Source organism: Sceloporus undulatus, chromosome 5 (assembly GCF_019175285.1).
Source record: "Sceloporus undulatus isolate JIND9_A2432 ecotype Alabama chromosome 5, SceUnd_v1.1, whole genome shotgun sequence".
Classification (NCBI taxonomy): domain Eukaryota; kingdom Metazoa; phylum Chordata; class Lepidosauria; order Squamata; family Phrynosomatidae; genus Sceloporus; species Sceloporus undulatus.
In genome coordinates this window covers 46,340,189-46,354,714 of record NC_056526.1, presented here as the reverse complement: position 1 = coordinate 46,354,714, position 14,526 = coordinate 46,340,189, and the positions used below count along the sequence as shown (strand labels likewise).

General features: G+C 36.4%; 1 protein-coding gene across 1 annotated transcript in view; it reads right to left on the bottom strand.

Moving 5' to 3' along the window:
• Nucleotides 1-622: 622 nt before the first annotated feature.
• Nucleotides 623-14,526, bottom strand: part of DCN (decorin) — a 42,438-nt gene continuing 28,534 nt past the window's right edge. Inside the window, exons 3-8 of the mRNA XM_042470333.1 lie at nt 12,904-13,016; nt 7,319-7,532; nt 6,489-6,602; nt 4,551-4,644; nt 3,095-3,233; nt 623-1,827 (exon numbers count right to left, since the gene is read on the bottom strand). Coding sequence (XP_042326267.1) covers nt 1,633-1,827; nt 3,095-3,233; nt 4,551-4,644; nt 6,489-6,602; nt 7,319-7,532; nt 12,904-13,016 — 869 coding nt within the window. The 3' untranslated portion in view covers nt 623-1,632. The remainder of the gene's footprint in view (nt 1,828-3,094; nt 3,234-4,550; nt 4,645-6,488; nt 6,603-7,318; nt 7,533-12,903; nt 13,017-14,526) is intronic.

Below are 14,526 nucleotides of genomic sequence, written 5' to 3'. Positions count from 1 at the left end.
CTTTCAATTAATTTGATAGCGTTTGGAAGAACAGTATTAGTACTGGATTTAGCTTTTTCTTAAATGATATAATATTCATTGTGAATATATTCAGCTTTCTCTTTAGATTCTGATGATTTTACAGGTGGATCACGAGTGAAATTATATAATATCACATCCTTTAATTTACATACTTCATCAGCTCATGGTATATAATACTGAAATGTTCATTGATGGTCTGAGTTGAAGATAAGGAAAATGATTTACAAAAATGTGAAGGTTTCCATGTGACCAGACTGTAATTTATGTGATAAAAATCAAATAACCTAAAGCTTATAATGTTCCACATGAAAATAAATGTTGTTCTTCTCCAATTATGTTCTTATATTCTATTAACATGATTGTTAAGCATGATTGTTTCCTTTTCATGAGATTTTGTATTTAAAAAAAATATTGCCTCATGGAATGTGCTATAGATAACAGGTTGTATCCAAGCTACGGTAGAAATAATTTACACCACTGGTGCTAGAGGAGTGAAAAACTGATTAACCTAGTGCAAATCTAGTTCATTGTGTGTTAGGTTTCTAGAACTATGGTGACATTGTTACAGATGGCACAGCATATAAAACACACACCAAGATACTGGAGTTTGCCAGTACTGTTTAATATAAAAACATACATACATTGAAAATACTGTATTTTTGGACAATTAAGAGGTATCCAAACTTTTTTAAAAATGTGACATGTGGAAAATATATTGTTAAATTTGAAGACATTGATCCCCAAAATGTACAGCCTTCTGTTAATATGCTTGCCACTAAAGCCAGTTATAGAGATGCATATGGAAGATTTACTTTCAAGATGGCTTTTTAAAGGAAGAAGACTTCCAAATATGATTTGCTATTTCTAGCCAGCTGATGTTCTCTTCTTCCCAGATGTAATTCTAAACATAGATAAACTAATAACTTGTGTATCTCTCTATATTATCAGGTGACCAGGGATAGAGAAATTGCTTCTCCAGCAATTATCTGTAATTCAGAAAAGACGATATCCAGGGATATGATAATAATGTAATATTAACCTAAATCTTTCACAGAATTGTCTAGGATGAATTAAAAGGATTTATAAAAGAAGATAATATTTGAACCAAAATACTAACAAAAGCAACATTTTTATATTGCTTAAGCTAAACATAAGCCAGATTCTTGCATACATGGCATTAAACATGGAACAGGTAATAGATCGATAGGGCTTAAGGCTTCAATTGATTATTTTCCTTAAAAATAATAAAAATATACATACATTAATTTTTTCATCTGATCGCCTCCAAGTAATTTCTTTGTGCTGCTGTAAAGAACACCATCTATATAATTTCTGATTATGAAAAGCTTGACGAATATTTACCCCAAATCTCATGTATAGTGGAATATTGAAACCTATTTAGCTCAGCTAATTGAGAGATACCACAGAAATATACCATATGCTGGCAATAAAATAGAAACAAATTAAATGCTGCAATAAGTCTTGGAATGATTTTTTAGGCTGTTTACATACATAATAATATCCACTCTGTAGTTAAGTCTCCAGTATTGGTCTTTAATGGAATAATTTTAACAGGCAACATGTTTTTGTAGCAGAAATCTATTTGTTCATCTATTTGTAATTTCCAAGCTGTATTACAGATCGTTCATAGATACATCGGAAAGAGGATGGCTGAATTTCCCAATATTGCACAGGGTTACTGAACAGACTCACTCCCGAATAAGAAGCCTTCTTGGTGTTGTATCCAGGAGGACAAAAATCATTAGGGCCAACAGCAGCAATTTTGTTGTTGTGCAAGTAGACCACCTGAAATTTACAAATATAGCAGAAATGAAACAATCAAGCTATTTTGCTGTAATAGACAAGGGGATTTGTAGTTATGTGGCAAATAGATGTACCAGATGAACAATCCAAACTGCACACCCACTAAAATGGAAGGGTAGTGGGCTGAATTAGCCCTCCAGCAGACCTACCCTAACACACATCTAACCCCATTCCCCAGAAAAGCATTAATGAAGATTTTCACATGACAATAAATGATTACAAAACAATTTCAAAACAGTTGAATTGCTGAATTCTGATATATCAACGTTTTAAGAATACTAACAGCCTCATGTGAAAATCTTTTGAAATCGTCTATCTGTTATGATGATTCCACTACACTTTGGGACAATAAAGTAATGATATAACGATGTCATGTGAAAATCTTCATAGTCTCATTGAGGAGAATGGGGCAGGACCATCTATGCATGCTCCAATCTGTGGATGGAAAGCCCGTGGATGGAAAGGGCCAACTGTACATACTAAGTGTTCGGCTTTTGCCCCTTCTATCCTTTTCCTCCCCTTTAATAGTGGAAGAATGAAAGGAGATGAAGTCCCACATGCTGCGCCATGGTCAAAAACTTTTATTTCTTAAAGCCCCAATGTGAAGGCCAATGGATGATAAGGCTGAAACATGTTGGGCTTTTTAAGAAATAAAAGTTTTTTATCATTGCGCAGCATGTGGCACTTTGTGTCCTTTCATTCTTCCACTATGTAAACTTACTTTCCATTTTTTTTCCTCTCCCTTAATAGACAATTTTTTATCCCTCAAAGTACAATTATGTAGCATAATGAAAAGAGAATTTATTTAACATGAATACAAATCAAAGCTATGGAATGTATACAGATACAGTTGAGCCAGTATGCTGTAGCGATTTCAGTGCTGGACTAGGAATCTGATAGGAATCCTCACTCGGCCATGGAAACCCACAGGGTGACCTTGGACAAGTCACACTCTCTCAGGCTCAGAGGAAGGGAATGCCAAACCTTCTCAGAAGAAAACTGGCTGAAACAAACAAACGAACAGCCCACTCATGATAGGTTGGTGTTATGGTTACCATAAAAAAGGGACTTAAGGGAAAACAACAAGAAGATACAGTGCATGGAGGGGGGGGGGAATCCACAATTTAGTGCCTCTTAGTTTTTCCTCAATTGATAGATAGATATAATTACCATTACCAATAGTTTATATTGTCTGAGGCTTAAACATGCCTAATTTATTTTACATCTATGTCCCTGTGGCATACTTTACCTGTATGTATTTGTGCTCTCCCAGTCCAGGAGGTACTTTAGAAAGTTCATTGTTGTTTAAATGGAGTTCTCGCAAATGTGGCACATTGGCTAAAGACCCATTATCCACATTACCAATGTTATTGAAGCTGAGGCCGAGCCTACAAGAAGAAAAATAATTTTATTAGCTGCAGTGATATAACTTTTCCCTCAGAGAATAGTTTGCTTTTCTATTGGTAAACTCAGTTTGAACAACTTCTAATTTAATCTGATTCTACTGTAATTTTTCTTTGAGTCATTCTATGTATTCTTTAGCAGTGTCACATGATGTAACTGTGTATTTTATTCACAGTTCCATGACAGTCCTTCTATTGTATGCTGTTTGAGGGATTATGTCCCCAAAGGTACATTTTCTAAGCTTTGCACTGCATTTGCATAATCTTATTATATAAAAACGATTTCACATTATATGTTATCAGTAATTCTGTAGCCAAGCCATCAGATTAGTGACTAGGTACTGTAAGAATCTGAACCTGTCAGATTTATGTAATACCAGTAGCACCCAGTTAAACTGTGTGAATTTGAATCCATCTATCATCTATTCTCACTCTATTGGCTACACTATACTTACATCACTCAAGATTTGTCCCCAAAATTGAGCCAACGTATAGTAAAATAGCTTTCACCATAAAGATCCCATTTACACCATTATATAATAATTATTTGTTCTAGTACAATATTATATTTAAAATTAGACAGTAGTATCGGGTAAGATTTTAATATCTGTACTTTGTACTGCAGCTAGAGGGACCTATTCAACCAGAATACTAATATAAGGCAGGGAGGAGGTTGCTTTCCAGTATTTGTGAAACTAGAAAAACTCAGTAGGAGCAATGAAATGTGTGTGCCTCATTTCCTTCCAGTGCATTTATACAACTCTAATAAATATATATCGAGTCTCAACCTAGTCCTTACTGAGCAATTGCAGAAAAACCTAAATACAGTCAGCCCTCCATACCCATGGATTCAAGCATCCACAGCTTGAAAATATGTAAAAGATATATACATTCCAAAAAGGAAACCTTGATTATGCCATTTTATGTAAGGGACACCATTTTTCTACATCACTGTATTTTATGGGACTTGAGCAATCACAGATTTTGGTATCCACACGTAGTCCTGGAACTACACCGCAGTGGATATCAAGGGCCCACTGTAAAAAGATGTTGTTTCTTAATTTAATATATTTTACTTGGCCATGAAAACATACAGCTTATAAAGCTAGAAAAGTAGTTAATTTGTTTTCTGCTTTCTTCAGGATGGTAGGTACTGTTAGTTTTCAGCATTTCCCCACCAAATTAACTCTGAAGTTGACTCAAAGATCCTGAAATTCATTATAGGATAAGCTGTGCCTACAGAGGATGTTGTTGGCTACCAACTGTATACAATACTGAGAATTTGTGTAAAAGCATAATTACTTAGCCAAATTAGGGAGTCCATTTAGACTATCTGCATCCACTTTGTTTATTTTGTTTCCATCAAGATGAAGTTCTGTCAGAGATGAAGGCAGACCTGCAATAAAAGTTGCCTCATGTTATCTGTAATTTTTAGTATGATGGAAAGTAGATGGAAATATTTCACAATATTTGAAAAATGGTGTTAAAAGTGTTTCTTGAGCATTGAAAAACCCTTATGAGAAGATTCCTGAACTGATGGGAATAAATCTTGATGTGAAAGATTTGTAGACTGTTGAAGATCTACACAGTTCAGGACTTATTCTGTATAAAAATTGGCTTTTTGCATGGGAAATAGCATTTACTTGGGTACAAAACATATTTTAACCTTACCTCTTTATTCTTATCAAAACACAGTCATGTGAGAAGCATTTCAGATAAAACCAAGTGGTCATTTTCTACTAAAAACATAGAGAGATAGTACATTCGGAGCCCTGGTGGCGCAGTGGTTAAATGCCTGTACTGCAGCCACTCACTCAAAACCACAAGGTTGTGAGTTCAATACCAGTGAAAGGGCTTAAGCTTGACTCAGGCTTGCATCCTTCCGAGGTCGCTAAAATGAGTACCCAGATTGTTGGGGGCAATTAGCTTACAGTTGTAAACCGCTTAGACACTGTTAGTTCTGTATGAAGCAGTTATAAATGAAGCTGTTTATTTGGAAGGATGAGATTATGTCCTCTAATTATTCAGTTTTTGGGTCATTCCTGTACTCCTGAAAAACAATTAAGGTATAATTTAGGCAACATATGTGTGAAACTGCCTTAAACCGAGTCAAATGGTCTTATACCTGTCCTGCCTTATGCTGAGTCTGCATATGTCATTGCATCCATCTGGCAGCCATTCATAAATTTCATAAGAACCCAGGTAAAATTCAGAAAATTAGATCAGATGAAAGGATTATTTCGCTCAGCATCATGTTCCTCATGGAAACCAACAAGATGCTTGTGAGAAATCCATAAAATGGACAAATGTAGTAACATCACCCAATATTTGAATCTCAGTTGAGTTCCCAGCATCCTGGCAGTAGCATATACCCATCATGGTACATTGCCAGTTGCTGCTAGACTTATCCTTTAAGAATATATTGTATCCTGATGTCCCAATACCAATCCCTACTTTAGACAATCAGGAAATGCTGGGGAATGAATTTGGAATCTTCTACCTGTCCCCTAGCTCATGAATTGTCATTCCTGCAGTGGGAATATTTTTGTAAATGATTTCTGAAAAGACGCAAACAATTTATTTTATTTTATTTTTAAAAAATATTTTTAAAAATTATTTTATTTTTAGATTTTAATTAATTCTTTTTGTTAGCCATCTTAGATCTCACTCCAGGAGTAAAGTGGCATTTAAAGTTAAATTAATAAAAAAACATTTACTAAAAAGTTATCTCCCTTTATTAATTTCAACAATGTATAGAAAACAACATATAACATGCAAGTTCTTATTTAGTAGCAAAATGTATGCAATTGTGATGGTTGGAGTATATATGGACTAAGGGCATGCATACTGCAAAGCCTCTCGGAAAATGCAATATACACAAAGGCACACTGCATTTAATCCTCCATTTCAAGTTAGGTCAACCCATTTTGGGGGCAAGGGGACAAGGTTAACTGTACTCCTATGAAGCTCCTTTTGCTCCAGAGAAGTGAGTGATAACAATTGCTGTATATGTGGATGAAAGTAATGGTGAAAAACAGAGCTTGAAAAAGTTTTAAAATTCTTTTTTGAATGATAGATCCCAAAATACTCTAGCCAGAGTGGATTCAAGAAGTCCTAGTACAAATAAATAAATAAATAAATAAAATTTCAAGATCTTGTGTGCTCTTGAGTCCTGTTATGTACATATGTTTGGGGAAATGACAACAAAATTGGTGAAAGTATCAAAAACGGTGTCCTTACCTTTGGGGATATTAGTTATATTAGTATCTGAAATACGAATGTAGGAGAGTCTCTTCATCCCCTGAAAGGCTCCATTTTCTATACCTGCGCTTTTTAATGGGTTGGTACCTAGTTCTAAAAATAAAAAATAAATAAAAAGAAGCATGAGTTGTATAGTCAGTAATTTTTAACAACAGACTTGTTTCTCTCCTGTACCAAAATCTGTCTAATTATATTGTTTTCCTTGGGCTATGCTTTGCAAAGATTTACAATTTTATAACAAGAACAATTCTTGTTGTGGTATCTTGGTGTAGATTATTTATTACAAATAATTGTTAAGAATCAGAAATATTTAGTCAATATAAATCTTTTGGAGGTTTCTTTTGCTTACTTTTATTCTTGGTTTCATTATGTTTTCTATTTCATTTTTAAAAAGTGAAGCTAAAGTTTCTATTGAGACATGAATACTGTGGACTTAAAATTTATTTATTCCATTTCTTGCTTTAAATATGTTCTCATTTCTCTCACCCTACAATCATCAACTACTGCTAAGAGGAAGAAAAAGGTCATACTATCAGATATGGGTATAGTTGACCATATAAAATGCCATCAGTTTCCATGTATGTGTACTTTAGTACTTTACTGACCTCTGCACGAACCATGACACATGCAATTACATTTCCTCTCATATTTACATTGAGCCATGCATCCTTGCACTATCCCTTGGGAGTGTTTACATCAGCTGTCCAGTTAAGATGTTCTTCCATCATCTGGACTTTGTCAAATTATACTGAGAATTTGAATCTACTATTGTCTTTTTATGTAATTTCTGTGTACTCAGTGACACATACCTACAACAATCACATTATTTAGTCCACTGAAGACAGCTTTCCTTAGTTTGGTGATTTCATTTTCATGTGCCCGCAGCTCCTGCAAACTTTTGGGCATGTTTTCTGGAAGTTCCTTCAAGTTGTTTTTGGAAAGGTAAAGCCTCTCCAGTTTCTTGAGTGGAGCAAAAGCACCTGGGCTTATTTTGCTGATTTTGTTGTTAACAAGGATCAATGCCTGTAAAACAGAAAACAGTAAAATTTGAATTTTGTGTCAATGCCATATGAATGTGTGACAAAACAACGTCACAAAAATTACAGTAAGAGTTAGTTCCCAAATTGGTGCAGGGAAGGGCTGGTGTTTACACACATATTCCAGCATCAACCTGTGTACCTCCGTCAACTACAGAACTTGTGATGAGAAGACAAAAGGGAACATCTAAAAATCATGCATAACACTTGGAATCTGTAATTAGATGTGGGTTGCTTCAGAGTAATTTTAATGGTCCATCCTGTTCTCTTCTGGCAGTTGAAGGAAGGAGAAAAGTTGTGGCTAGTAGTAGTTTACAGCAGTGGTCATTTATCAAGCAGAATGAGTCATTTTATCCACCATTGTGGGTGAGGCATCCCCCACTCCATAGGGCACCACTGTGAAGTAGAGAAGCAACATCACTGATACAGGGAGAGATCGTGGGAAAATAACATATAAATATCAAAGGCAGATTTTAAAAGAGGCTTTATCATAAAGCAACTGTCCAATTCTGCACTAGGAGAGATACCCAGCTAATTAATTTAACACAGGAATTAATCATTCCATTTCTTTCCCCCACCCCCATCTCTCTCCCTGCTTCCACTCCAACACATGCTATGTTTGTGTCAAGGTTTCATAATTATAACTTTAACATAACATATAGTCAGCCCCCCATACCCATGGATACTGCATTCAGGGATGCAATAATCCACTGCTTGAAATTTTTTTAAAAAAAAATCCAAAAAGCAAACCATGATTTTGCCATTTTATATATAGGACACCATTTTACTGTGCCATTGCATTGGGACTTGAGCAGCCACAGATTTTGGTATCCACAGGGGCCCTGGAACAAAATCCCAGTTGATACAAAGGGCCCACTGTAGCATATACATTGCATTTATGTCACACAAAACAGGATGGTGAATGAAAAAGACATTAACAATCAAAATAGAGTAATATATTTATAGGAACATTAAAAATTGATTAGGAAATTAAGAGTCTGAATTCTTAGAACTCTTACTCAAAATTATCATTATAAAATTTGAAGTGAGAGGGAGAAACAGTAAAATCTAAAAATTGTCCTGGACATCTGATATTCTCTGTTGTTGGATTGAAATTTCAGAATTGAGTCTGGAAGGCTAAAGATTCAGTTTAAGGTACTGGGGTGGATGCAAGGTTATATTGAAGAGATACTGAATAAATTATCTTTATCCATTTTACAGACAAAGAGGTATAAGCATTAAGTGAACTCCTTTGTTGACTTAGAGTAGAAGCCCCAAGTAACATGGCAATCTCCATGGAAAACTGGAGACTAAATTTAGATGGTGCAAGGCTGACCAGGACTTGGACTCAGATCTATTGGCCAAATCTCTAGCCTCTGGCCACCTAACTGTACCAGCGGTCAAGAGAGCTTACTATTTTCCTTCTTTCTCCCTGTCTCCCTCTACTTATCAAATATTATGATTAAATACATTTCTGTTTGAAATGTGCCTCAAGATGTTTGGACAGCAATACTTTTTCAGGGTTAAAATTCCCTTATTTATTATTTCAGCCAGAAGAGCACAGCTGTAGAGCATTTTTGGTCACTGAATGCATCATCTTGCTTGCAAGAATGGAGGGAAAACAGATGGCTCATCTCTCTATGTTTTGATTTCCACCCATTCTAAATCTTTTCATAATTAAACTAATGCCAACTATCTTTAAAACTAGCAGGAGTAAAAACTGAACATTGACGAAGTTCAGAAAATATATAAACAGCTGTAGGGAGGGAAAGCATGGAAGGAAACATGACAGCAAAGAAAAAGGGAGAAAAGATCATTTTGAACAGTTTATGTGTTGTGTGTTTTCTCCCCTGTGCATTTGATTTCCTGCTCATCATCAGTAAAACAGGAGGGATGTTTTGCAGATGGTTCCACTGTGCATACAATGGATGTGTATGGTTTCAATTTTGTATTCTAGCCAGCAGTGGCCAGATTTGTGAGAAGCAGGGTTCACTCACAGTTCACCAGCACTAACAAGAAACCTCTCCTCCCAAACATTCATTTTTCCTTTAGAAGGCGTGAGTGCATTTTTCCATTCTTTAGATACAAAGCTGCAAAAAAAAAAAAAAAAACTGACATTGCTAGGCCAGCGTGTTGTAATATCAATCTTTGAACACTGATGATACTGGTTTATGTCTCCTTCACACTCAAGCACAAGCCAAGGCTGCCAATCAATGGTTTACCTTGTTAGTTTCCTATGTTATTCCCACGCAATCAAAAATTTATAGCATTCTTTATAAGATAGGTTAGAAACTAGGTTAGTCAGCAGGCCAATCCCATGCTGCATATGTAACTGGCAGGTCACCCATACACTTATCTTAATGTTCAAACCAACTTTTCATTCATGTCCTTCCATAGATGCAAAAGGGCGGTCTGTAAAGCGCCCTCATTTGCTGTGCAGAGGAGCCTCAGTGGCCAAACTGCATGACTCCTCTGAGCAGCAAAAAGAAGCCGCAAAAAGTGGCTTCTTTTTGCGGTACGGTAATGATGCCGCAAGGTGCCAATGACGCACTTGCGGCATCATTACCACGTAATGATCTTTATGTAGTAATCTATAGCTACATAGAAACCAAACAGCTAGCTAAAATTAACTGAGGCTGCTGCCACACTGCGCAAATAAATCAGTTTGCCACTACTTTAACTTCCATGGCTGAATGCTATGGAATATTGGTATTTGTGGTTTGGTGGGGCACCAGAGCTCTCTGACAATGAAGACTAAATATCTCACATAACTATAAATCATAGAATTCCATAGCATTGAGCTATGAAAGTTAAAGTGGTGTCAAACTGCTTTATTGCTGTACTGTGGGAGCAGTCTGAAACAGTTAAGTTTCATTCATTTTTCATCCTTATGTACCAAATAACCTAACTGTAGATAATTGTGACTTTATTCAAAGTCCCTTCGAAATGGAATACACAGACGTTCATTCTTAAAATACTGTACATCAATGGATGTATTATATCTAGGAATGTAAAAATATTAAATTGGAAAATGTTTTTTCTTAAATATCAAGAAACCTTGACAAGAAGAAAAATTGACTGATGAGAATCGTGACAGTTCAAAACTTATTCATCACAAAATTTACACACTTTATTTTTGCAAAAACCCCCATCATTTTCTGCATAAGACAGAGTATTTTCTGTGCAGAAAATAACATTTATATTAAAGAAAGATTGTTTCTTGTGCAGAAAATGATGTTTTATGCACAACACATTGTATGTTGTGTGTTGTGTAAATCCTGATAGTCTCTGAAAACCACACAGTTTTTGAAGACTTTGTGACTGAACAGACTGCCCCTTTCAGCACTGGATTGGAGCCATGGCAGCTATGTGCTGCAGCCCCCATCTGGCATTTTTGTGGTGCAAAAAGGAGTCACAAAAAGCGGCTCCTTTTTGTGCTGCAGAAAGGGATCCTTCTGGTGCTCCTTTTGATGATGCATCATCTGGACACAGCACCAAAGGAGCACTGTGACTCTGCCCACCATGTGGACAGGTGCATGGCCTGACGGCAGTGTTAGAAAAGCATCAAGTCATGCATTGTGTGGATGGCACGCCCCCACTCTGCCCTGAGGCCAGCATATATCACTGGTCTGTGCAGCCTTTTTCTTCAGTAGAAAGAAAATTGCTAAACTTACCCATTGCTTCCTCTGAGAATAAAACTAGCAAAGAATGATATCCTTAATTTTTTCCACATCTATAGCATTTTTCTTTTGGAGGTATGTTAATTATGATACTTAGGCCAGCATTGCTGTTGTGTGCCTTCAAGTCACTTCCAACTTATGGCGAACCTAAGAACAACCTATCATGGGGTTTTCTTAGCAAGATTTGTTCAGAGGAGGTTTGCCATTGCTTTCCTTTGAGGCTGAGAGCATGAGACTTGCCCAAAGTCAACCAGTGGGTTTCATGGTCAATTGAGGTCTCCAGAGTCATATTCCAACACTTAAACCACTACACCATGCTGGCTTTTATCAAGCATCACTTGGTGTAAATACTGCAAGTCATACCAGTGTTTTCTACAGCAAATTCAGGTAGGCATCCATGTGCATGTATACAGGCATCCATGTGAATGTATTTGAGATACCTAGGCCAACCAAATTTGCAAAATACACTTGCCAAGATGTTTACATCATACACAAAGTAATATTACTACCATATCATATTGAAGTTGTTGTGATACAGGCTGGTGTGATATCACTGTTTCCTGTGGGACCAATAATATATAGTATTGCCATTTTCAGTTGGGGAAGTGCAAGGAGACAGGATCTGCTAGATGTGAGATGTACTGATGCTGTTTTTCATCTGGGTAGTCAAAATGTATGTTCTGACTTCCTCTTTTACGTCAATAACCACTATCCATCCATCCATCCATCCAACTGCCTTTTGAGCATTTCTAAAGAACTATCAGTTTTCTTTATCTCACAGTCTTCATAAGAAATAGGTTTCACTTCTGTCTTTCAAACAAACCCCTGAAGCTTTTGAAATAATTATTAGGGACAGGTTTCCCACAGAGCAGGAAATAACATCTCAGGTAGGAACAAGTCCCATTCAGATGTAAAGGATGAAAGATATGCAGAGAGTTCCACCATGATGCTCAGTAATAAACACCCTAGGCAAGATAAACATAGTGTATAGTATAACTGATTAACTGTTTTGTTAAAATATGTACAAACTAGCATCTTAAAAGCAGTGCAAATTATCACAGAGCTTTTATAAATCCTTTTCACAGTGGGTAGCACTTTCCCCAAGCGGACAACTCCCTCTCTGGCTACTTTATACTTATCCTAAAATAAAAGGTGTTTATGAAAGCATTTCCTGAGATGTTACAGTGAAATGTAGCAGACATTCACTATAAGAATTCTAGCTTGCCATAAACTACAATCTCTTATCCAAGTTAAATCGGGGAGCAGAAGTACTGATATTTATGCCACCCAGACAAAATAGGCATTAATTCAGTTTATTAGTCCTAACTAGGGGAGACACTTTGAATCAATTTTGAATGGTATACCCGCAGGTAGGAAGATCCTATTAATTCAATAGGGCCTGTTCGGGGTCTGTACTGCCAAAGCTCTCTTGAGAAACATAATGCACATAAAGATGTTTGTGGGTTCTTGGTATTTTTTTTTTAAAGTTAGCAAGACAAGTCTAAACCAGTTTTGTTTCCCCCCCCCCCCCCACTCCAGACCATTTATTCTACTCCAACACTCCCTCCTTTCCATTTCTTGACAGAACTCCTTATCTCTTTCATTTCTTCATTTGGATGGGACAAAGAAAGAGACTGAGAAAAAGAGAATTCTCTCTCAAGCATATATTTCACTTACATGAAGATCTTTCAAATTCTTGAAATCTCCATCCTTTATTTCAGTGATTTTATTGTTTTGCAGGTCCAGTAGAGTAGTGTCTGGTGGAAGATCTTTGGGAACTTGAGTCAGTCCTGAATAGAAAAGGGGGGAAATAGACATTACATATGAAAGAACAAGTATACTTAAAAACAAGTTGAGTGTTATCTATATTCACCACCTCCTCCAGTGGAGCATCTAATTTTTAGACAATTACTAAAGAAGTAATAAAAATTAAAAGAGTCATAAGGCAAGTGATTCATCCAACTCAGAACTCTGTCTTAGGCCTAGTCTGCACAGATTATTCTAGGGGCAGCCCAGAGTATCCTGGCCCTGTTTTCCTAATGTTACTTTAGCCTCCATCCCTGTATCACAGTCACAGTCCTGCTGGGCCTCTTGGCATGTCCACCACCACTACATTTCTGAGGTCAAAACAAGGCACCCAGTGATGGTCACATTCTGACCTCAGGATGGACAACCCACAGCAGCAGTGAACTTGTCAGGCAGACCAGCAGAAAGCCTGTACACACAGCCACTGGGGCATGGGAATGGAAGGTAAGCTTTTAAAATACATTTTAACCAGCTTATGGCCCAATTCTGGTATGGAACATGCTGGAAGTCATCTTGATGTCCCACACCAGAACCAGGGATTGGATTTGTAATGCAAACAGAACAATACCAGAACAGGGGGAAAACTAACCCATGCAGACAAGGCCAGAGATAATAGGCATTGTTCCTGGCCAAAGTTTATTTTAAAAGAAACTGACAATTTTACAGAATATGTTAATATGAATTCTAGCCAAAATTGGTTCCTTCTAGAACAAAACCTACAGAAATATTAACTTTGTTCAGGATATCTCCAAAGGATTTGAAAGCATTGTATCAAAAATCTTACTAAATCCTTTGCTTTGGCCTCTTTACATAATGCCCCTAAATTTGGTGACTCCGGAATAAAGCATGTGGATTAGTTTAGCAAAACAAATAGACAGATAGACATTTAAAATTAAAGTATAGATTATTGTGATAAACCTTGAATTGTACCTTCAGAAGAAAGGCATGATATATAGAATGAGTGAATTAATGAATTAATGAATTAATGATAAATTAATAATAGGGTGATGTGTTCAAGCAATTTAATGTAAAACATGCACACCAAAATGCACATATTCAGGGACAAAATAAGCAAAGAAAGGGATGGATCTCATTCTGTTGAAACAAGACAATTACAACAATGAAACCAGGGACAGACCAAATGTAGAAGGGATGGCCACTGAGAGATTTTATAAATAGGCACTTCCCTGATATATGGGCAGTGAGAGAATCAAATGTAGAACTGAAAATAGTATGTGTCCATTTTGCTACTCTATCTGCTACAATATCTCTTCAAGCACTAGTAATGGTTCTGTACACCAGTGACCAATCTAAATCTTGCAAAAGCAAATCTAGCCAATACTAATTCCATAATTCAAGTTCAAGATAATATCTTTGTTAGATCAACTCCAAGGTCACAAAACTTTTGTGATCTCCAGATCTATTCATCAGGGAACATATTGCAAATAGCAGATAATGGGGAGAGAAATACTGAGAATGAGGCTGGTGGTGTTG